At 38.1% G+C, this 22,401-nt stretch overlaps 2 protein-coding genes across 2 annotated transcripts; one reads left to right on the top strand and one right to left on the bottom strand.

Moving 5' to 3' along the window:
* Positions 1–330: 330 nt before the first annotated feature.
* On the bottom strand, positions 331–14,159 carry LOC101311836. The gene is made up of 38 exons (XM_004293948.1): positions 14,034–14,159; positions 12,750–13,600; positions 12,537–12,608; positions 12,376–12,441; positions 12,160–12,231; positions 12,016–12,081; positions 11,863–11,925; positions 11,706–11,771; positions 11,241–11,340; positions 10,957–11,058; positions 10,278–10,510; positions 10,064–10,178; positions 9,179–9,299; positions 8,767–8,942; positions 8,539–8,674; positions 8,200–8,300; positions 8,053–8,100; positions 7,678–7,862; positions 7,441–7,558; positions 7,144–7,271; positions 6,875–7,043; positions 6,322–6,440; positions 5,976–6,144; positions 5,704–5,788; positions 5,551–5,624; positions 5,349–5,468; positions 4,870–5,065; positions 4,656–4,777; positions 3,792–3,999; positions 3,600–3,673; positions 3,235–3,373; positions 2,547–2,728; positions 1,942–2,097; positions 1,723–1,854; positions 1,319–1,377; positions 1,160–1,192; positions 927–1,058; positions 331–746 (listed from the first exon to the last, which is right to left on the bottom strand). The coding sequence occupies exons 2-38, from the start codon at positions 13,566–13,568 to the stop codon at positions 564–566; spliced, it is 5,139 nt and encodes a 1,712-aa protein (XP_004293996.1). The 5' UTR covers positions 13,569–13,600; positions 14,034–14,159; the 3' UTR covers positions 331–563.
* Positions 14,160–15,143: 984 nt separating this feature from the next.
* On the top strand, positions 15,144–17,424 carry LOC101311548 (glycolipid transfer protein domain-containing protein 1-like). The gene is made up of 4 exons (XM_004293947.1): positions 15,144–15,519; positions 15,601–15,773; positions 16,359–16,504; positions 17,159–17,424. The coding sequence occupies exons 1-4, from the start codon at positions 15,337–15,339 to the stop codon at positions 17,263–17,265; spliced, it is 609 nt and encodes a 202-aa protein (XP_004293995.1). The 5' UTR covers positions 15,144–15,336; the 3' UTR covers positions 17,266–17,424.
* Positions 17,425–22,401: the final 4,977 nt, after the last annotated feature.

Genomic DNA, 22,401 nt, shown 5'->3' with positions numbered 1-22,401 from the left:
GCTATCATAGTTTTTCTTTCACTGTTTCTGTACAGTTCTAGAACTCAGATCGATTTAGACTTTTGGTATTTTGGTTTTCCTTTTATCATTTGAATTATGAGGGATATCATCCAGGTTATTAGTAGTGCTGTGAATGTTATATTCATTTGTACTAACATTTAAAGTAATTCGCTAACTGAAGAGTTTTTAAATTTTTTTTCTTTAACAAAGTTATGGTTGTGCAAGTCATCTTTCCATTATTAAATCAACGACAGTCGACAGATCAGGCATTTCCACATTACCAGTGAAATGAAGTTCTCCAAAGTTAAAGACTGTCTATCAAAACAGTCGAGATAAGTGGATGCACAATCAAACCTAATGATATTCTCATTGATACAATAATGATGTACAATCAGTCTACACTTTCAACTCCTCAACTGCTCTTTCTTTTCTTTTTTGGTAACACACTAAAAAAATTATATAGGGGACAGAGACCAAAAGGGGGGAGAAAGATATCAATTACTGGCTCACTCAAAAACATGGAGACTGACATATATGAACATATTATATTGATACAGGTTTCCTTACATATTATGTTCTATCTTGAGGAGAGTATTGAGGGATGTACTATTGAATCTCTGAGCAAAGCCTCTGATCACAAGCACAATCACATCTCTAAGGTGCCTGGACTGCACCATCAAGTCTACCTCACTCTCACTGTCGACTACAATTCTCAGTCGATGCTGGTCATTTCGGAACAGCTCCACCTGCACATTCTTCTACTTTAAATTTCTAGTCTATTTGAACTTTCTCATTTGACTAGGAGTGAAGAACTTAAACAATCATCCATGTGGTTAGATTTCAAATTTTACAGAAGTGCTTTAATGTTTTGAGCATCATTAGTTTTGGACTTTGGACTAGGAGCATGTATAGTAACAGAAACTTACATGAAACGGAGGTGCATAGGTTCCACGAATTTCAGTAGTTGGGAAAGAAGTCTTGGAACCGGGCTTTATAACCTTCACTCTTTTTCTATTGACTTCAAGAGTTCTTCTCTCAAGAGTTCCTACCGCAGTAGTCTGCAATAAGAATAAGCATAAAAAGAGCCACAACATTAACTTTATATAATTTTACAGTGAATTAAACAATAATACATGGACAGAGAATATCAAATGAGAACCTTTTTGGTAGATTGGTCCTTGTCACACAACACCTGTAGGAAATATGTTTAAAAGTTCTTAGGATGGTTTACAAAGACGTAAAAGTAAATTTCTTTACTTTCAGCTAACTCTTCACAATGCATAATCAAAGACACTCAACAGTTCATTAATACTCGTACCTCAAATTTCACTGATCCGAGATCAAGCTTCTGTTTCACTTCTTTAAGAACATCAGGCTCTGCATGTAGATAATGGATAATTTAGGATATGGGTTCTCAGAGATTTGAACATGAAATTGTGTGCCATCTATCTCAGACAAGAAGAATGAAGGGAAAATCTACCTACCCAAATGCAAGAGAGACAAACGCTCAAAACAGTTGTTTATGGGTCATGAATGCCTTTAATCCTGTATAATGTATATTAAGCTAGTTCCTATACTAGTTGAAGAACAAGCTTTTGCAAAATCATTCAATCTCAATTAATCAAGTTCTCTACAATTTATAGGACTTTAATATTGTCTAACTTTCAAATAATGTGCAACTTATTTGAACTGAAAGCAATAATAGATGAGATTCTTTATTACCAACTGTAATCGGCTCTGTGGATGCTGACACAGGTTGCCCCTCCACTCCATCCTCTCTTACAGGAGTGTAAATGGCTACAAGCCTGTATCCTACATCGTCCACATTGGATTCATACATTCTCCCTACCTCCCCTGCACATAATTTTTTTCTTCATTAAAATATTGCAGAACGGATATTCCTGTGAAGGATTATTATTATTCTAAAGTATAAATACATACCAGGTATAGAGATAAGATCAGGACTCCCAACCATTGATCTCAGCCACTGTATTTTACTTTTTCCTTCTTTCCCTCCACTATAAACGCCACGTACAGCATATAAGTTGGTGTGGAAACCCCTCCCTTCGATCTCCAGCTTATCAATTCTAGGAATCCCTACGGAATTAAGGGGAGAAATAATTAAGTTTGAAAGAATATGGGTATCCCTAATATAGGAAATAACAATATCATTCAGAAACTGTAAACCCAGAAGCAACAAAATCGAGTTCAAAACTTTTGTGCACCTTTTCTCCACAGATTGTATTTTGTATCAATTGAACAAAGATTGGGTTGCAAGCCTTTCTTTTGTAATCGAAAATCACCTAAAACTTCTTAATCATCTAAAGGAGATGTGAACCAATGTTTCTTTTATAGATAGATTTCATAGCATTCTTTCATTTGAATCACCAATTTGCTGGATATGAAAAGAGAAAACTTTTATTATTGAGTGATGGTGACCACCAAACATTCCCAAGTACCTGAGGACTAATGGATTAAGAAACAACAATGTTACAAAGTAAGGGAATGGTCCTGCAGTCATGTTAATGTACTTGGAATGGAATTACCTGGTAGTATTGGTCCAGTTTCAGCATATGCAGGCTCAGCTGACCTTCCAAACACATCAGTCACAATGCACTCACATTTTAGAGAGCGCCCAACATCCTCTAATCGCATTCTGTAGGAGCAAGAACGCTGAGCAGGTAATGGTTCAAAGGTCTTATCATCTCCCACAGCTGAAGAAACAAACCTGTACCAACAATTTGTGTCATATAATGAATATTATGAAACAGTAAATGCTAATAAACTTATAGCAAGAACCAAGAAAATTTCAATAGTAACCATTCTTCGCATCTAATTCAATGATTCTTAGAATTCCAACTTGAAAAAGAAACTGCATGCCACATTGCTACTTGCAATGGAAAGATTCAAAGCTAGCATGATAGCACTGAAATATCCAAACAAAATGTTACATAAGACTAGGATCAACTTTCTTGCAAATTGAATTTCCGTTCAAGTTACATCCTCACAAAGCACAGAGAATCATGGACTGTTGGAAAGCCAAAAAGTGTAAGTTTATGCAGTTGAAAGTTTAAGTTTTTAAAGCCTATGTGTGTTTTTCTTTTTTCTTTTTAACGAAATTTCTAAAGTTCATTACAACTGAAAGAAATGGAATACAGAGCTTCTAATGGTGATAGTCTTGCACAAACATTTGAATGCAATCATGTCACACATTACTAAAATATAACACTATACCATTGATATCTGACATCTTGCTTGTACTTGTGCCAAACAAGCTGTTGAGTCAAACTCTCGGGGATCACTTCAACAACTGTAAGAACATCACCTTCGATTGCTTTTCCAGTGAGAGCAAGCATCTCTAGTCTTGGAAGCTCTGGAGGGCAATAATACCATATCCAAATTCAGAAAGTGTTTTCTAAGCTTTACTCTTTCTTTTTCTTTTTGAGAATGTTTTCTGAGCTTTACAACACAAGATAAATAAAAAAAGAAACCTATTTGAAACAGTACATTTCCATAAAACTCCAAACATGCAAGCCCATAAGGAGGACGATATAAACTAATAATCAGAAGCAGTGCTATGGTCACATTGGAATTGTTACCAGGAAGAATAATGTCAGTCGGCTCAGACAATCTCAGTTCACCAACCACTGAATCTGAACGAACTGGTGTATATCTGTGATGCATATTAAAAGTTTGTTAGAATTGATATTTTCTACAGATTCATCTACAGAACTCCACATGCTGTACATATAACTAAAAACAGCAGGACAAAAAACGAGATAGAACTGTACCCAAACAATAAACGGCAATTGTAGTCTGCATCGGTGACTTCATAAGTTCGAGAGTTGGCCCCATTTATAAGACTGATAGTTCCTTCATTAGTTTCTCTATACCAGCTAAAAAGACTCCATCCCTCATATCCACCAAAATACTCTCCTTCCCCAGAATAAACAGAGAGAGACACCTCCTTCACACGAACGTTAGAAACCACAGGAAGAGCTACAACATCGATTCAGAAAACGTATCAATAACCATGATCCAAAAGAAACAAATATGTTTTTAATAGGGAAAATAAATGGACAAACGAAGGCCTTGGAATAACCTATGCCAGAGGTTGGCAGTATAGGTAGCAGACACAGAACATTCATTACATGAAACTGATGAGTTTTTTTTTTTTTTTAAAAGAAACAGCTAGTTAACGGGAAAAAAAAAAAAATCTAGGAGGCGGACAAGGACAAGGAGTCCGCTTTAAATAACTAAAGAGGGCAGCTAGGGCTAAACGCTTAGCAGCTCATCTATTAGTGCTAAACCTAAACTTAGGGGTTTATACTACAGCTGCTTCCCAGTTAAGAATAATGGGAGAAAGACTATAACCCCTAAATTCCTTAGAAGTAGAAGCCCATAAGGATGCCCAGAAGGACAGAACTTGACCCTCTTTTATAACTGATGAGTTTTGTATTAAGCCGGTTTTTAGAGAAACAGCTAAACTGACATGAAGTAGCTGTCCAGGCTTACGACTTCCTTAAAGGTAAAAATAAATATTTGAAAATAAGCCACCCAGATCAGACAATTTTAATAATATGCCTCGGTGTTCATCACAGTCAAAGGAAGTGAACTGATGAGTACAAAATAAAGACTTGGAACTTAGGTTGTACCTGGTGCAACTGGAGAGTTGCAAACTGCAACTAGTGCCTTCCCACATTTACCATCTTTACGGGTGGGTACCCAATAAAGGGCCAAATAAGCCCCAACATCTTCAAGTGCTGGTTTATATGTTCTGCCACAAATTGAAACCCAATGAGATTTGCCATTTCAAAAAAGAAAAACAGATTGAAACATTAGAAACGACTACCCAATAAAAGAACTTACAGTGTTTTACCGCATATACCAACATCTTCATTCAAATTAGATATATCCAGCAATGCAGATCCATGCAGCTTATTTTTTGTTCTGTACCAAATATATTCTCCAACACCCTCCTCTCCACCAAAGTACGTTTTTTCTGGGACCAACTCTTCATCTTCACAGCAATCAGGGATCATAAGCTCCAGTCCTTCAGGATCCGCTGTTGCAAGAACCAATAAATTAAAATTGCCACAGAATAAGTAAAAATCAAATACTGCTTTTAAAATGAAGTTGAAAATGAAGGAGATTAGTGGTAGAACAAGTGAATGAGATCCGAAAGTATCTACTAGGGGGTTTCTGAGGGGCTTTTGGAAAATATACAAGTTCATGGAAACTAATTCTGGGTTTACAATGGAACATAGTTAGCTAAACGAGTTTAGCTGAACAAATTGATCCTCCACGCTACACAAGAGTGTAGAAATCTGCAAAATAAATTGACTTACCTGGCTCAACCACATCAGATTTTATACTCTTAGGATTTCCTCTCATCCCATCCTTGCGCATAGGGGTGTAAACAAGTTCAATGCATTTTCCCACGTCATCAAGGGTCAAATCCAGAAAATCTGTCAAGAAAAAATACTATTTAGATTGCAATTTCAAATTGATGTGCAAGCATGTCTTGTTTATCAACTGTCTAGAACTCACCATGAGTACTCAATTTCTCCTTGACACCATTACTTTTCACTCTAAACCATTCATGGAAGCAATTTCCTTTCTCCCTGAAGCACAAACCATCGAGGGAACGGTCAATCTAAAGTTTCAGGTTTATCAGAAAATAAGAAGAATAGGAAGTCTCACCCTCCACTATAAGAAGCATTAAAGCTCAAGCGTTGTCCTTCAATCATTGAACCAAGAAACTCCAAAGAGTGGCAAGTAGGGGGACCTGCGTTGCAAAATAAATTTTGTAAAAATCATCAGATTTACTTCTTGAAAGATAACTAGGTCTTTTCACCAGATCGCGTCCCTTTTAAACTATGTGACTAGATTGCTACCAAGATAATGACAAATGCCAATACAGTATGCAAAAGAAAATGGGATGTGAGAAAAAAAATTCAAGAGCAGTCACTTACCAGGTATTATAGGTCCAATTTGTTCGGATAGAACAGTAGGACCACGAGCCCAGTCACTTCTGACAGGCTCGCACGACACTGAGATAAAGAAGCCAATGTCATCAATTGAGAGCGTGTATGACGCAGTAGTTGCCCCCCTAATTTCCGCCGGAGTTCCATCTGAAGTACTCTGTAAAGACACCATTTTTTTTAATCAAATGGTATAAGCAAAAGGCTCAAGGATGAAGTGATTTTTACAGGAAATGTGACTTTTAATAATAGTAAAATGTGAATTACAGAAAAAGGTTTTGTCATGCCGACCAGAACAAATGATGACTTACTAACAGCAGAAAGTTAATGAAATTACCCGGAACCAGTAGAAAAGTGAATTTCCCTCTTCACCGCCCCAGTATTGTTTGTCAACAGTAAGTGAAGTACCTTCAGTGGCATCCCCAACAATTCGTAGAGAAAGTAATCTGGGGCTCCCTAATTATCAAGAAAGCATTCATTGTAAGAGTGAGCAGAGAAAATGCAAGAGGACTGATTAGTGTACATATCCGCAACAAAAACTATACAGCATTGGCATTCATTTCAATTTGAAGGGACATATTAAACTGTCACTGCATGTGTCTCCATTATTTCATAAAAGGCCACATGATGATACTAGAAGTGAAGATAAGTTGAATATAGTTCTAGGCATCATTATTCTCAGGTCTCTCAGTGATTCGGTTATTTTGAACTTCAACTGCCTCTTAAAGAGAAAAGATCCTATGATACGTAAACCTGCACATTCAAAACTTTTGCTTGATTTTCTACAGAAATTCACAACTCTACTCTTCACATTTTCCGATTACAAGTCCTTGCATTCTTTGTCAGTGCAGCAGAATCATAATTGTCATGACATGAGAGAATAAAATTACCAGGGCGAATACGTTCCTGGCCCATGCACGTTGTTGGTTCACCCACAATCCCATCATCACGCACTGGGGTACATTGAAATGAAATAAATTTACCGATTGCGTTTTTTGTAATACGATACTGAAGAAGCCCTGTGACCTCAGGTATTAGAGATCCAGCGTCGGTTTCAACCTGTTAATTTTGGGAACTCATGTAAGGTTGATATTTGGAAATTTAAATCAAGCATTACGTCCTGTTTGATAAAAATTTGATAGAAGGCGGGTGCATATACCTCATGAATATACCAATTATAGATACTTTTTCCTTCATGACCACCGATATAACCATATGATCCAGTCAATATTCCACCTTCTGAGTAATCACCAGTAATAGATAAGAAGTTCAGGCTAGGAGGCAGAGCTGCAAGAAGCAAGATGAGAGTTAGTGATTCACTACAGCAATTAAGGGAAACTGCAACATTTCACCCCTATTATATTTACATGGTGCCAAAGTATCCAGATATCTGCTAATATCAAGCATGACATTTGAACACAATTGTGCACACAGAATATAAAGTAGGTATACTTACTCTCAACTGTTGTATCTGATATAACATATGCTGGGTCACCAGATTCACCATCTGGGGTCATAGGAGTGAATTTTGCAACAATGTAATAACCAACAGCTCCCAATGGTATGCGAAATGCCTAAAGAAAGGAAACAGCAAGTGATAGTTCACAATTTTACATCTACTGCCAAAATAAAAACAAAAACCCTTGCTTTGAAGGTTACTGAATCCACATAAAAAGAATATAGGATCACATACCTTGGCAATCTTGGATGTGCTCAATGCTTCAAGACCTTTCTCACCCACTACAGTTGAGAAACTTGTTTTAAACCACTGTACCCTGCTAGACCCTTCAGTTCCTCCAGTGACAACACCAGAGGCAGTAACCTTACTGTTCTCCCTCATATCACCTATAATCTTCAGATTTAATACCTTTGGAGGTGCTGGAATTGAGCAAAGACAAACATTACAACAAGAGGAAGTCAGTAACAGAAATCTAATATCAGAAAACAAAATCAAAGCATGGCAAATGGCAGAAGACTTTTATCAACTTTCAGAACGCTCGATTATGTTCAGCAAAAGAATAAAGAAAGACAATTTCAATTTCAAGATTCTTGTAATCATTCAGGCTACCTTGCTTCACCACATCGGACAGTACAGAAACAGATTCCCCTTCTTGCCCTGAACACAGAAGAACAAACCACAATGTTATGTGACAATTTATTAAGAACACTGTTAGCATACATTTAAAGCTCCTAAGGACAAGGGCAATGGATCAACCTTCAAAATTGATGGGTATATATGCAAAAGCCAAGCGATGCCCAACATCTTCCTTGCTTAAAGTATACTCAGATGTACCGGTTGATACCAAAACAAAGTCTCTGTCAAGGATAGCCAGTTAGCCATTAGCCAAGGAGGAGAAAAACTAAGTATGCAAAATAAGTGTTCCGAGAGACTTGCTACTTGAAAAGAGAAAGCAAGAGAGAAAGGCAAGAATTAAGAACTCTAGAGAACAAAACTATGAAAAACTTCAACATTTGAGAGAGACAAGAATAAAACCCAATCTAGGAAAACATATTTTCATTTTGTTTGAGCATGACAAGATTTGAGTATACTGACCCAGTGTTGCTACGCTCACATAACCATTCAAACTTGCTGGGGCCCTCTCTTCCTCCAAAGTAATCACCAATGCCTCTGATGGTACTTCCTTCAACAAGGTCTCCGAGGATTTGAACGTTACTGACTGATGGAGGTGCTGCCACCATGAAACAGTTTATTAGTAAAACCTTTGATTGTACTGAAGAAGTTATAAACAAGATCCACATCAAGTTTGTATCACTTGAGTACCAGATTTTACAAAATCGGTGTATTTATAATGGGGTTCTCCTTTGGCACCCTCTTCTGTCACCGGCGTATACATGAAAACCAAACTTGTACCAATATCATCTATGGTCAACTTATACTCCTCATCTTCAGCTCCAGCAATAACCACCGGACTGCTGTTCCATTTTCTCCTCAACCAACTATAAAATATGATAGATGAATATACATTATATTATTTTCTTGTAGCAGGAAGAAAGAGAATAGTTGCGTTGAATGAAAAGTGCATACAGGCATAAATTTATAAGAGATGTATGCATGTACCCAGCCAAACCTAAACCTTAAGTGAGGAATGGGCCAAAATGTATATCAACCTGTAATTATCAACAATTGTGCATATAAGTACACGCACATAGAGCTTTTAAATAGGTAATCTCACCTAGAAACACCTTTTGCTGGAGTGCCGCCACACCACGCAATCTCTGCATGGCCCCTTAAAGTATTTCCCTCTACCAGTTCTCCATGAACATCAAGGTTCACAACCTTGGGAGTTCCAGTACCTTTTCAAAAGAGAAAATAACATCATAATTTGGTGGTATGTAAGAAAAGTCTGTGGGCCATATAACAGCTCAATAAAAAAACATGCTTCAAGATGAAATCTTAAGCTGGCATTATAGGTTTTGATTTGTACTTGGAACATTATACATTGAAGGCCAGGAATATGATGATGAAAATTAAATATTTCTCATTTCAACTGTATATCAAGAGCAAAATGTTATTGGAGTAGACTTTTATCTGTATGCTAATGACTTATTATTCCTGCATGTCCATCAATTCTCATTGCTGTATATATCTAGATTAAAAATAAAAAATAAAAAAGAGCCTTTTGAAATTCAAGGATTCGGTTCCTGGGGGCTGTTAGGGATTGAGTCTGTATGAGGAAGCAAGTATGTTGGTAGAGTGTAACATGATTCCAATGATCTAAGTAAACTCTTGATTTTAAACTTATCAAAATTACCGATCTAGAAATAATATACTTCAGTTTTATGGGTTAGAGGGTAAGGCTTACTATCCAAAGGTCCATGTATGAACCTTTGTTCAACAGACTCTAATAGTGTCTCAATTCCAATGTATCTTCACATGTATATTCTAGGAAGAGATGCAAAAACAATTTGCTATGATGCTGATAAGTGAATCCAAATGCAAATCCCAGAGTATGAACAAACAATGAGAAGGTTTAAGGTTTTTTGCTGGATGGAAGCAGAGCGGGTGGAATCTCTAGATTCAGCAATTTACTCTAATGAAAAAGGATGAGAAAATTTACCTGGTTTTACCAATGAAGATATAGCAAAAATAGGAGGGTACTCCATTTCTCCTAATATTGGAGTGCATTCCACTTTCAAAATTTTACCAACATCTTCATGCTTAGGCCAGTATACCTATAGTCAATGTGTCATCAGCTTAAAATTAGATTCGAAGAACAATTGATTTGCACTTAAGAATTTAAATACACTGGTCATAATGAAAGAATCAGTAACCTCTCCGGTGGCATCAGGAATGCTAGTGAAATTGGAAGGTGTTCTTTCTCCTACAAACCACTGGTACTTATAGATTAATTGTGGATCAGTGACCGAAGTACTTTCTTGTACAAAAGTGAAGTGGCAGCGACAAGTATCTTCTTCAAATGGCTGATCAATAAAGGCCTCCTTGACCAGGAAGCCTGGAGGCAAGTTATCCTTCCATTGCTCAACTAGAAAGCTAAACGTTGAGTCTGTACAAGAGTATACGTAACAGGAGTCATGCAACATAGCTTTCAAATATAGAAATTTGAAGGTGTTGAACAATCCCAAACTCAAAGTGCATGAAAAACAAATACACCATTTCTAAAGTCAAGACTTAAGAGACAAATTTAGTATCTCATGTATATATACATATGGCACACATTTTTATTTTATGCTCAGGAAATACTTATAAAGATATCCATTCTACCGTGGATATAAAATGCTACCATGCAGTAAGCACATGTACTTATTTTACATTAAAGGGAGCACATACAAAGCTCTCTCTAGACATGTACATACATAAACCTGTAAGTAACTCATCACTAACATATTCTTGTGATTGAATATACTCCAACCACAAACTATGAACACATTGAAATTTGTTAGTATATTGGCAACATTATTACCAACAAATAAAAGAAAACAACTTCCATACCTGCTGCATGCTCTGGACGGCAAAACTCCCAACCCTCTCTAATGCATAATGATGTGTGTGCAGGATAACGCTTTGCTATTGCAACCTGTTCTCGAGAAAGATCTGGCAGAATTTTCAGAAAAAAAGAAAGAAAGAAAGCTTATAAGAAAACATTATGATTTATATGTATATATATCTACACACGTATATATACATAGAGAGAGAGTGACAGAGGAATATTCCAGATAAGTTCCAGTAGCAAGAAGACACAAACGAGATGCAAATAAGCGTCAAACTATATGTACCTCTGTCATTGAACTTTTTTAAGGTAGGACCAGCAAGCAAAATGGACGCTGCTTCTAAATTGCGCATTTTTAGTATAGGATTCTCCTCCACTCGTAAATGCTGTGACATAAAACAATGACGAACAAGATTGTAAGTTCATACTCCAAGTTACCATATCTACAAGCCTTTTAAGGCTCCACCTTGCATGTTGTAAAATCAAAAAGCGGTGATGGTAAAAGTACAGTTTCTTTGATATCCATTAAAGCCCAATCCATGATCCAGACAATAAGCTTGGGGTTCAGCATAAATGGATGCATGACTCCCTTTACTGAACATACCAGATGTAACTCATAATAATTCACAAATACAGTACCATAGCATGTCGCTATGACATTAACTGTGTCACAAGTTCACCTATGGTGTTGATAATAAAGACCACTGTACACTATTTTTTGGGTAAATTGTCTGCATAATTAGAAACGAACCTCAAGAACTGGTAAATACGGGAATCCCTTTAGAGTTGAAATTTTGTTTTTGCTGGCAGCTAATACCTGTTTGAAAACACTGAAACTTAAGAAATTGATCCAAAGGGAGCTGAGGATAGAAGCAACAAGCTTCTTGAGGCTAAAACAACAAACTAACCTGTAGACGAGGTTGACTTGCCATTGTAAGACTCTTCAACTTATTTTGGGCAACAGAGAGGAACTTTACAAAATCCAACATGTACAAAAATTATTTCCAAATTGCAAAGTTTCAAAAAATATCAGCAACAGAAAACTATGCACGTAGCCTTACCTCCAAATTAGGGAGCTGAGGGAGGCTTGCAAGTGACGTGATCTGATTTCCAGCCAGATAAAGTTGCTGTACAGTTGATGAAATTCAGGATTCCATTACATGGATATATAGAAACTAAAAGATGAATCTAAATGACATGCAAACCTGTAAGACTCTGCAATTTTCAAGAGGTTCGAATCCAGGCCCCTTGAAATCATTGAAACTCAAATCAAGAACCTAGAAACAAAGTACCATCAATCATTAGCATGTTACTTATATGCAAATATGAAACATTACTTGCATGCGTAGTTTTTGCATAATAAAATACATTAAGTCGGCAATTTAGTATGTTATTCTAGATTTTAAGTCCGATTAACAAACCTTTACTCTTGTCAGTATTTCAACCCCTTCCAACGTAGATAAAAGATTATCTCTGAGATAAACAAACTGCCAAAAAAGAGTACCACTTAAGAGGAACAACTATAATCACCTTAAATAAAGAAATGGGAAAGCTCAATAGACAACTAATCACATGACATTACCTCTAAATTTGGTGACAAGTTCAACCCACTGGCCTTGAGACTGCGAACTCTGTGACCCCTAAGGTCTAACCTCTGTTACAAAAGTAATAGTAAGATATTACGTTACATAGTAAGAGGACAATAAGATGATCTTGTGCTAATTAAGCATTTGAAAATCGGAGAAATAATATATCACTAAGAGCATTGATAACATCATGTATCCATAATACTCACCAGATCATCACCAGCTTTGATTTCCACCTTTGGAAGAACAATAAACCGAGAATCCCGACCTTCAGGTGTTGCTGCTTTCCTGCTTTCAGGTGTTGCCGCTTTCCTGCGGCCAGATAAACTAGTACTACTATTCATAGACGAAGACAAAGACCCAGATCTCAGTCCACTGGTAACTGTAGGTGATCGAGCTGATGAAGAAGAAAGCTTCGAGACTGACTTCCTGACTCCACTACTAGCACTACTGTCCAATGAAGAAGTTGTCATCCTTGAAGATGAAGATGAAACAGACGATGCTGGCTTGACAGAAGGCTTCCTCACAAGCGACCCGGATGATTTATTCAGACTCCGGTCCAATGGTGACCCTGCAGACAACTTTACAGCCTGTGAAACACTGGTTGATTTTGTAACTACTGAAGGCAAAGAACTTCTCCGAAGCTCGGGTAGAGACCGTCTTATAGGGTCTGCAGACTTATTGCCAACAATTGGAGTAGCATTGCCCTGCTGTCTTCCAGCTGAGACTGACGGAGGCAAAGCACCAGTGCTGTTTCGCCTTACCACTGGAACTGAACTCGAACTTCTGGAAGCACCAGTTGCACTTGACTTCGTTGCACTCGAGCTAGAATCCAAACCACTTTTCGCCTCTACTTTCTTCTGAACACTACTAATGGGGACCGAGCCCTTTGATGTGACTCCAGCACCAGGTTTCACTGTCTTGGCAACTCTCTTTGCAGCTTCTGATGAACCAAGGGAGGCCTGCTTCTCAGAAACTTGGGGACTCTCAACTGGGTCTTTCCCTGGTGGCTCCACATTGTCCTCCATTTTAGTTCACCACCAATGTATCCAAAACACACCTAAAAGCCACAAACAGTTGAAAATACCAATCAAATTCTCCAACTTGAATCCAGAAAATTGAAAATGAACAGTGAAAATTAAGTTCTCAAGGTTTTACACCCTCAAATCTTCACCAACTAACTAAAGGGTAAATTCAACAGAACTACAAATAGTAAAGCAAGAGTCTTGAGCTACTCACAAGTCCAAAACAAGCTAAAGATCAAAGCTTTTCAGCACCAAAACCTCTGTTCTCGAAACTAAACGATCATACATGGATCTAGCACAAAATGCAGGTTCTTCAGCAAAAACCCAAAAACCCAATTCAATCCAAAGCCAGATAATGCACACAAAACTCAAAAAGCAATAAACTTTGAAACCCCAACAAGAACCCAGAAGACAAATTCAAAGTAGAAACACAACCCAGAACCAAATAAACACAGAGAATTAAATTACCTGGACAATGTCTCAGATCTGGGGAGTTACAAAACCCCAAAAACGAGAACAGTAAAAGAAGTCCTCGGGTTCTGAGTGTTTTTGGGGCAGAGAATCAGAGCAGCTGTAGAAGCGTCCACTACACACAAAAAGAAAGCACAAAAGTGATGCACACCCACAGGGAGAGAGAAAGAGAGAGAGTGAGTGTGGGTTTAGCTGAGCTAAGATTTTTGAATAAAGGTAAGCAAGGCCAGCAGAGTGAGTTGGATTAAAATAATGTGGGTGTTGAAAAAAAAAAAGTAGTCTTCCAGATAAAATTGGTGGGTGTTAAAAAGATGGCGCAAAAACTGTGTTTGGGATTTTTGAAAACAGAGTTAGGTACTCTTGGGAATCTGGAAAAATAATGGAAATATGAACACCCATGTGGGAAAAAAGAGGGAAAAATAATTAAATGAGTGCAGGGAGATTATTATTTTACCTGATAAGGATAAAGAGTGGTGTTCTTTCTCTTTCTGAGTTTCTTTATAATATGAGTAAAGTGACAAAGCTGTACACTTCCTGCAAACATTCTTCATCTTCTGTTTTTCAGTTCTTGTCTGTTGGAAGGTTGAATCTTTATCAGTTTGGCATGAATTAAATGAGGAACATTCAAGCAAGACGTTAAATTTTAAATTTAAACCAAGAGAACACATCTTATGACCTTGTTTATATGTTTTAGCCTAAAAATCATATATCTTTTGTGTTCTAATATTTTTCTTCGATTCTGAGAGATATGTTCAAGAAAAAAAAGTCTTTAAATAAAAGTTTTACTAACTAGTATTAAACATTACAGTTAGAAACCTTTTTACTGATTAACGGATTCGTAACAACACAATATAAAATTCATGAATTATGTTTTAACAACTCTCGGAACATGAGGAAAAAAGAAGCATCGTTGATATAAAATGAGTACCTTTTGTAACTTTTTTATGCGTGTTCTAATCCAAAGAAAAAGACTTCCTGCATAACCAATTATGATCAGTTAGGAAATCGTTGTCCACCATTGTAGATTGATGCAACACAAACCAATTACCAACACTTGACCAAGCTCAGTGTCAGTTAAGAAGTCGTTATCAAAAGGCACCAAGGTGGTCCCCGCCATTCACAATTGGGCTGATCGGGTCAGTAACAAAATTGGGCTAGTCGAACAGAGGCCCAAATTCGCAGCTAATCACCGCGTCGATTCACAGCAACGAATCCAACGACCATTTTCCATTTTCCCGGCAGCAAAAAAAGTTTGAGACTTTTCACTGAGAAGAGTTTCAGAGAATAGAGAGAGACTGCAATGGCGAATGAGAAGCCGCTGAGGAAAATCGCAGAGGCGTTCGAGGAGCTGGAAGCCGCCGTGAATTCGCAGACCGGCGAAGTGGAGGTGGCGCGGTTCTCGCAGGCCTGTTCACTCGTCTCGCCGTTATTCGGGTGTTTAGGAATCGCTTTCAAGTTCGCCGAGATGGACTACGTCGCAAAGGTACGATCTTTTTCGTTGTTTTCCGATTGGGTTTTGAAATGAAATTGAAGTGCTGAATTTGATCGGATTGGAAATTGATAGGTGCATGATCTGGCGGAGGCGTCGAAGTCAATCTCGACCCTACACGTGTTGCTGGAGAAGGATGTGGAGGCGGGCTGTGTGAGAAAGGCGGGGAGTCATTCGAGGAATTTGTTGAGAGTGAAGCGTGGGATTGATATGGTGAAGGTGCTGTTTGAGCAGATTATAGTCACCAAGTATGTTTCTAGTTTCTTCTGCTTTAAGTTTAGCTCATTTCGTTAGGAAAGTTTGTATCTTTTGTGATGGTGATGATAGTTGCATTCTAGGATGTAGCTAATTTGGTTTGTATGCTAGTGGGAAAATGGTGAATTCATCTAGAATTTGAGTTCATTACTCTGCACCGTGGTTAATTTGTTATTCCTTTGATAGCCATGTTATATATGGATAGAAGAGAAACTAGAGAGTAATACATAAGACAGCAGCTGCAGTAGTTGCACAACCTACATAGGGCACTGCCTTCCCGTTTATACATGTCACATATGTGGGAATACATGAAATGTATACTAATATTTGTTAATCCCGTTAAGTTAGTTTAAATGGCAGTAAGATACTCCTGTCTTCAAAGATTTTAGAATAGCAACATGTTGGCATTGTTAGAACACATGAGCTTCATGAATAATACCTCAAATTGAAACTTCACCAACTAAAACTTGACTCCAGTTTAGAGGTGCACAGTGTAGTTTCTTATGAAATTGTTTGGATTCTGAAGTTCATATTACATGGTTGAAAATGTATTAACATACCTTTTTTTTTATTTGTAGGGGAAATTCCTTGAAGGATCCAGCTTCCAAGGCTTATCAACAGGTGTTTGCACCCCACCATGGGTGGCTCATCAGGAAAGCAGTAGCTGCAGGGATGTATGCGCTTCCTACAAAAGAACAACTGTTGAACAAACTCAATGAAGATGGTGAGAGTCTACTTTTTAATTTAAATATCTCAATAGAATAAAGCAGTTGACTGCATAAGGGTTGCAGTAGGATTTGGAAATGTTCCACCACAATGAGAGTTTTATGTGCTAGGTTCCATTTGGACCTATCTACACACGCGATTTGACCTTTCATCGATTTGAATAAACTTCATAGAAAACATGCTGGTTTGAAGTTATTCAAAACTAACTGCATTCACTTGGTTGGGAATAATGAAATTATATCAACTGTACTTCTACCTTTCAAATCATTTCAGAAACCAACAGGTAGATTTCCCATCAATTGCGGCATTGCATGTACTTTTTAGGATCAAGATTTTGTTTGTTTACATTGTGTATCCATGCACTCGGGATACTTTGAGTCTAGAGTACAATATTCAACATTTACTATACCAACCAAGATGTTGTGTCGGAAGGGGGCTGTGATTATGTGATACCTGAGTTTTGTTTGTAATGAACTAATGATCACAGTGCTCCTCTGGTGTCCAACAAAAGTGGGGAGGAAATGTTTTTAGAGATTTAGAGGGGTTTGAACTTGTCATTCTCTGTATTTGTTCATTTTCTGACTTTCTGAGTTATAAGGTCATATCAATCATTGTATTAACTCGAACTGTGTTTCTGCCTTGTTACTTTCAGAGACCTCAGCAAAAGCTCAGATGCAAAATTATGTTGCTGCTTCAGCTCCTCTAATTTTGTACATTGACAAACTCTTCCAGACAAGGAATTTAGGTGTAGATTGGTAAAAGAGGACTTACTTTGTATTTATGCAGACAATTATATTTATATTAGGAACTTCTGTTTTATGAATTGAATACAAAAGAAGAACAAAAAAGCCTCTACTATACTCTTATTGTATCTTATATGAAGGTTATAAGTCTCGTTGGATATTCTATATGCTCATCATCTTGGTTGTTTGGATGAATTAATATTGCTCCCAACAAATTCTTAATTTTATTGTATTGATACGAAAAGTGGATCCATTCGATCAACATGTAATTATGCAATGAAAAACAAACTACATATCTAACTCAAGATCCAGTTGGTGCCAATGGCGATCTTAGAGAACGGGAAGGTCTAGTTCGGGGCGGCAGGGGCAACAGCTTTTTCAGGCCATTCATATGCAGTAGGGAGGCTCCTCTCTCTGAAGAAAAAGGTGGAGCCTAGGGCTTTCATGGCCACGATGGGTTCTATCTGGGGTCTGCAAAATCGGCCCACTATCCGACCACAAGGTGAGCGGTGTATTCTTCGGTTCACGGAGGAGGTAGATCGAAAGGACATGATTGAGCGCGGGTCGTGGTTCTATGGGAAAACGGTTTTTGTACTGGCGGAATATGATGGACGTTCTGATGCGGCGGCAGTCCCAATCGTCTCTATTCCGGTGTGGGTTGAATTTTTTGGACTCCCACCGAATCTGATGACTAAGAATGCGCTCTATATGGTGGGTTCGACACTAGGACGGATTATCACTCATGATAACCCCAGGCTGCTCAATGGTTCCAGGGCTAAGGTTCGAATTGACCATCAGATTTATGATCCGGTGAAGCAGGCGTTCCCTCCCATGCGGTTTGAGTTTGGCAAAGGTGTTGATCTGACAGTTACAATGCTCACATTCAAATATGAGCGTATGTGTGGCTTTTGCAAGGCTTGCGGTTTACTGGAACATAAGGCCAGCGGATGTCAAGGTCCACCTAACATGTTGGAGGCGGCCGGGGTACTAAGAACTGGAATCAGGGCTAACCCGAACCCAAACCCTTGCAACAGCTCCTCTATTGTTAACTTGTTTTTAGCTTCGGGTTTTGTCTTGTCCAAGCCGGGTATGACGGCGGCAGCGCTGACTGCCTCCCTCCAACGTCTACCTATTCCGATGTCGGTCACCGCTCTCCAAGCTCAAGCTTTGGTTTCTCAAACCAAGTCTCCGACACCTGCATTGACTGGGAAGAAATGGTCTGTAACGTCCTTGATGCTTGAGGATTATGGTAAGCATCAGAAAGGCACAACGGCGGTTGGGCCAGCTGAGCACTCTACGCTCGATCAAATCCTGGAGCTTTCTCTCCCTCATTGGCAGGATCTCTAATCGTATCACCCCCGAAGAAACGTAAACTCGGGCGTTCGAAAGGTTCTATGAAAAAAAGCGGGAAGAGGCAGTCAATCCTTGGCAGCTGGAGGCGAAGGCACAAACTAAGAGCTCAAAGTTTTGTGCTCAAAGTCCAGGAAGAGGTCTTTTGGTTTTGCAAAAAAGACTCTGAACTTGGGAGAGGACGATTCGGTTAGCACTATACCCGAGGACTCGGTTGGTACTGCACAGGATGATATGGCTTGGAGGCGGTTGAAGACGCCAGGGCTACTCCCTCTATGTAGGGTTGTCCCGGTTCCTTGGAATAATAGCTAGGGTTAGAGATTCCAACTTTTTTTGTCATTTGCTAGTTTCTCAGGTTTTCTGGTTCTTAGTTTTGAGTACTTTCTTGGTAGTTTCGGTAGGATGCTCTAGAGCACCTTTGCATGGCATTCATTCTCGTGCTCTTACAGGTATGTTATGTTGTAATTGTCATTTTCTTTTGGTTTATTAAAGGCTTAACGTCCATTCCATCAAAAAAAAAAAAACTACATATCTAACTCACATGCAAGCTGCAAATCGCAAGCGTACTAAGGAACTCAAAAGATGACTCATTTTCATGGAAATTAAAACTTTGCACGAAGATTACTAATTGTGAATTAGCATAGCATCAGGAAATATTTCATCAGGAAATTAATAGCCAATCCACCTACACAGGTTTACTCTCTCTCTTTCAGAATAGTTTGAAAAACGATAATTTCGAAAAATATACTTCCTTTCTACAAAAGATGGTCAATGATACCCCTTTACAAAAAAAAAAAAAGGTCAATGATGCAAACTAAGAGGTATAAACTGACAAGAATTGAGAATTTCATTGTTTGGATTTCATGATGTAGAGTTTTAAAATGATAAGAATTTGTACTTAGACTAACCTCAGTTAAGGGAATTGACAAATGACACCTATTTTGTGAGGAATTCAAGTCGGGAATTTAAGCTCTTAAATTCCACGATTATTTTTCAGTATAAATTTCTAATTCCACATAATAAGAACCCAAATGGGGGAAATATTCCTAAGAAATTGAGAATTCCTTACTTTTAATTAAATTTCCGGGAATTCACCCGCATCCAAACATACAAGGACTGTCCTTCCAAAGCTCAATCACCTATCAAAACAAATGTCATCAAAGACTCAAAGTAAACAAACTGTTGTTCCAGATCTCACCTATCAAAGGCTTCACACGCTCCAGAAATTCCTTCACCGATGTTTGGTCTTTGAGATGGCCATTGATTTTAAAAATCTTGTACATCACTTGAACGAACTTATCCACTTTCAACACTCTAGTTTCCATGAAATATAGTTCCTTGAACAACCAAGCTAATGTTGAGGTTTCCGGCACGTCTAGGAGAAATGGCAGGGTAAGGAGGAGGTCAAGCTTTGTGATAACTTCCAGAATATCGTCAAGGGCATTCTCTAGCTGTTGTGGATTGATAGCGGGAAACCATTTCATGCTCACAAAGATACTACTCGGCTGTCTTTTTTAAAGGATTCCCTGCAGCTCATTTTGCCCATGCTTGACGAGATTGTTGACATTTCCCAATATCAATCCTCCTGGTGTGGTGTGATTTACGACATCTCCAACATTGTAGGTGAGAGATTTGTACATTTCAAACAAAACTTCCATGCTCTCAATTCCCTTTGATGTCATCATAACCATCATCTTGATGAGACATGCATGTACTTACATCCAAGCAGTGGCGGAGCCAGGATGAAATTGTTAACAGGGCTAATTGTGACAAAAAAAAAATTTCAACAAATCTTTACAATATAGCATATTTTAAACCACTAAAATTTCAACAAACCTTAATCATTCTAGACCACTATATACCAGTTCGTGCATATATGAACAACAAAAAATAAACTACTAATGATCAAGCCAAATATTAGACCATAATCGGCATTAGACTTTTAATCTTTGAGTTTGAAACAAAATATTATTTGTTCTAGTTACAAGTGCTAACATATATTGTTTATCTGATTGCATGCAGCATATTCGTTGCTCGGAAAAAGGATTCAAATTTGAAACCATTAACTATCTGTTCTAGTTAATTGCAATAGTATTGATAATTAATTTGGTATAGTCAGTATAAATTTTTAGAGACAATCGCAACTTCTCACACATAGTAACTTCAATTGAGGATACTAATTATGTTTATACATATATATGAACTTATGAAGTAGTTTTTTTTACCCCTCAAAAGAAGTAGTTTTTTTTTACCCCTTCAAAAACTCACCTAGGCTTAAGCCCAGGTGAAATAAGGCTGGCTCCGCCAATGCATCCAAGCCTACCTTTAAAGCTCTCTTCTCTAGCTTATAAATTTCTTCATCTGCTGCCCCTTTGGAATCACCTTCAAGCAACTCCTTGGCTTGTTTCAGAAGCCTTAGGAAGCTTGCTTGCTTCTGTAAATGGAGACCCCCAACTTTTTCCTTAAAATGCATTGCCTTTGGCATAAACTTTTCCATCATGTTGGCATAATTTTCTTCGTCACAACACACATAAATCTTCCCATAAAGATCAGAGAACCTAAGGGCTGCGGCAAATATTTGATGCATGAGCTCTTCAACAACTTGAAAATTTAGAATTATAAGACTAATAGTCGTACAACTTGAATTACGACAATCATCTAAGTGTCGAAACTTTTCCTGCTTCGACACATTAATTAAATTTCTACGAGCACACAGCATTAGCCGGAGGGAGCTTGTCCATTGTAGACAAAAAAAAAACGAATTGCTAATACATTTGACAGATCTGAATTGCTGCGAATCATATCGACCACCACCAAGTCAGTCGAATCCTCTTCGAGACTCCATCATACCGATCCAGTCGAATCCTCTTTGAGACTCCACCATCAAGAATTCGCATCGCCTCCTCGATACTTCCATCATCGAGCCCTACTCACAAATTTCAAGCACCACAAGATGCCATCTCGGTCTCCGCTACACTCACAAACACGTTGAAACCCAACAAGATCCAAAGTCCGGTCAGCCTCAATGCTTTCAGCACCACCATCGCCATCAATACCAAAAGTGAAGAGACCAAAGCATATACCTATATTTAGGGAGGTCCGACGAACATGCTCGTCCTCACTCCCATAGGTTTGCCAAGAGAGAGGAGCTCTAGCCTCTCGCTCAGTCGAAAGTCCCCCACCGCCGCTAAAGATCCGGACTCTGGTTTTTAATTTTTCATTTTGATGAATTGTTACAACAATTAGGTGGCAAGGGCGAAGCAATTCACATGCCAACAGTGGCCATGACACCCTAAGCTCTTTCCTCTACATGTATTTTATCATTTGAACTTAGTCAACTCACTTCATACTTATGATAATTGTATATAGTGGCCTCCCTCAATTCTAAGCTTTAGCTTTGCTACCATTATGTGACCTTGTTTAGCCTGCATTTATGGTTATGTAGATCAATATAATCAGTTGGTCAACTAAAAATGACTCAATCTTATCGTGACTCTTTTAAAGTGAGTTATTTAAATTATTACGATTAAAACTTTTTACAGATTGGTAACGCTTCTAATATCACGTTAGTCTTTTTTTTTTTTTTGGGTTATAAACGAGGCCAGAAAAAATATTATGGTAGTCTTTAAGATGGAAATATCATTTTTGAGAGAAAAAAATAAAATAAAAACACTGCCGACTGTATACGACTCAAGCCCGGGACATTACATACCCAGGTATTTAAACCCGAACCCTTGTCTAGCCTATTCTCTCTTCTCCTTTCTCCGTCGAATCTCCACTCCTTGACCCCAAAACGCATACT

This window comes from Fragaria vesca, linkage group LG3 (genome assembly GCF_000184155.1).
Source record: "Fragaria vesca subsp. vesca linkage group LG3, FraVesHawaii_1.0, whole genome shotgun sequence".
Classification (NCBI taxonomy): domain Eukaryota; kingdom Viridiplantae; phylum Streptophyta; class Magnoliopsida; order Rosales; family Rosaceae; genus Fragaria; species Fragaria vesca.
Note: the sequence above shows the minus strand (reverse complement) of the source record. Positions and strands in the feature narration are given on the sequence as shown.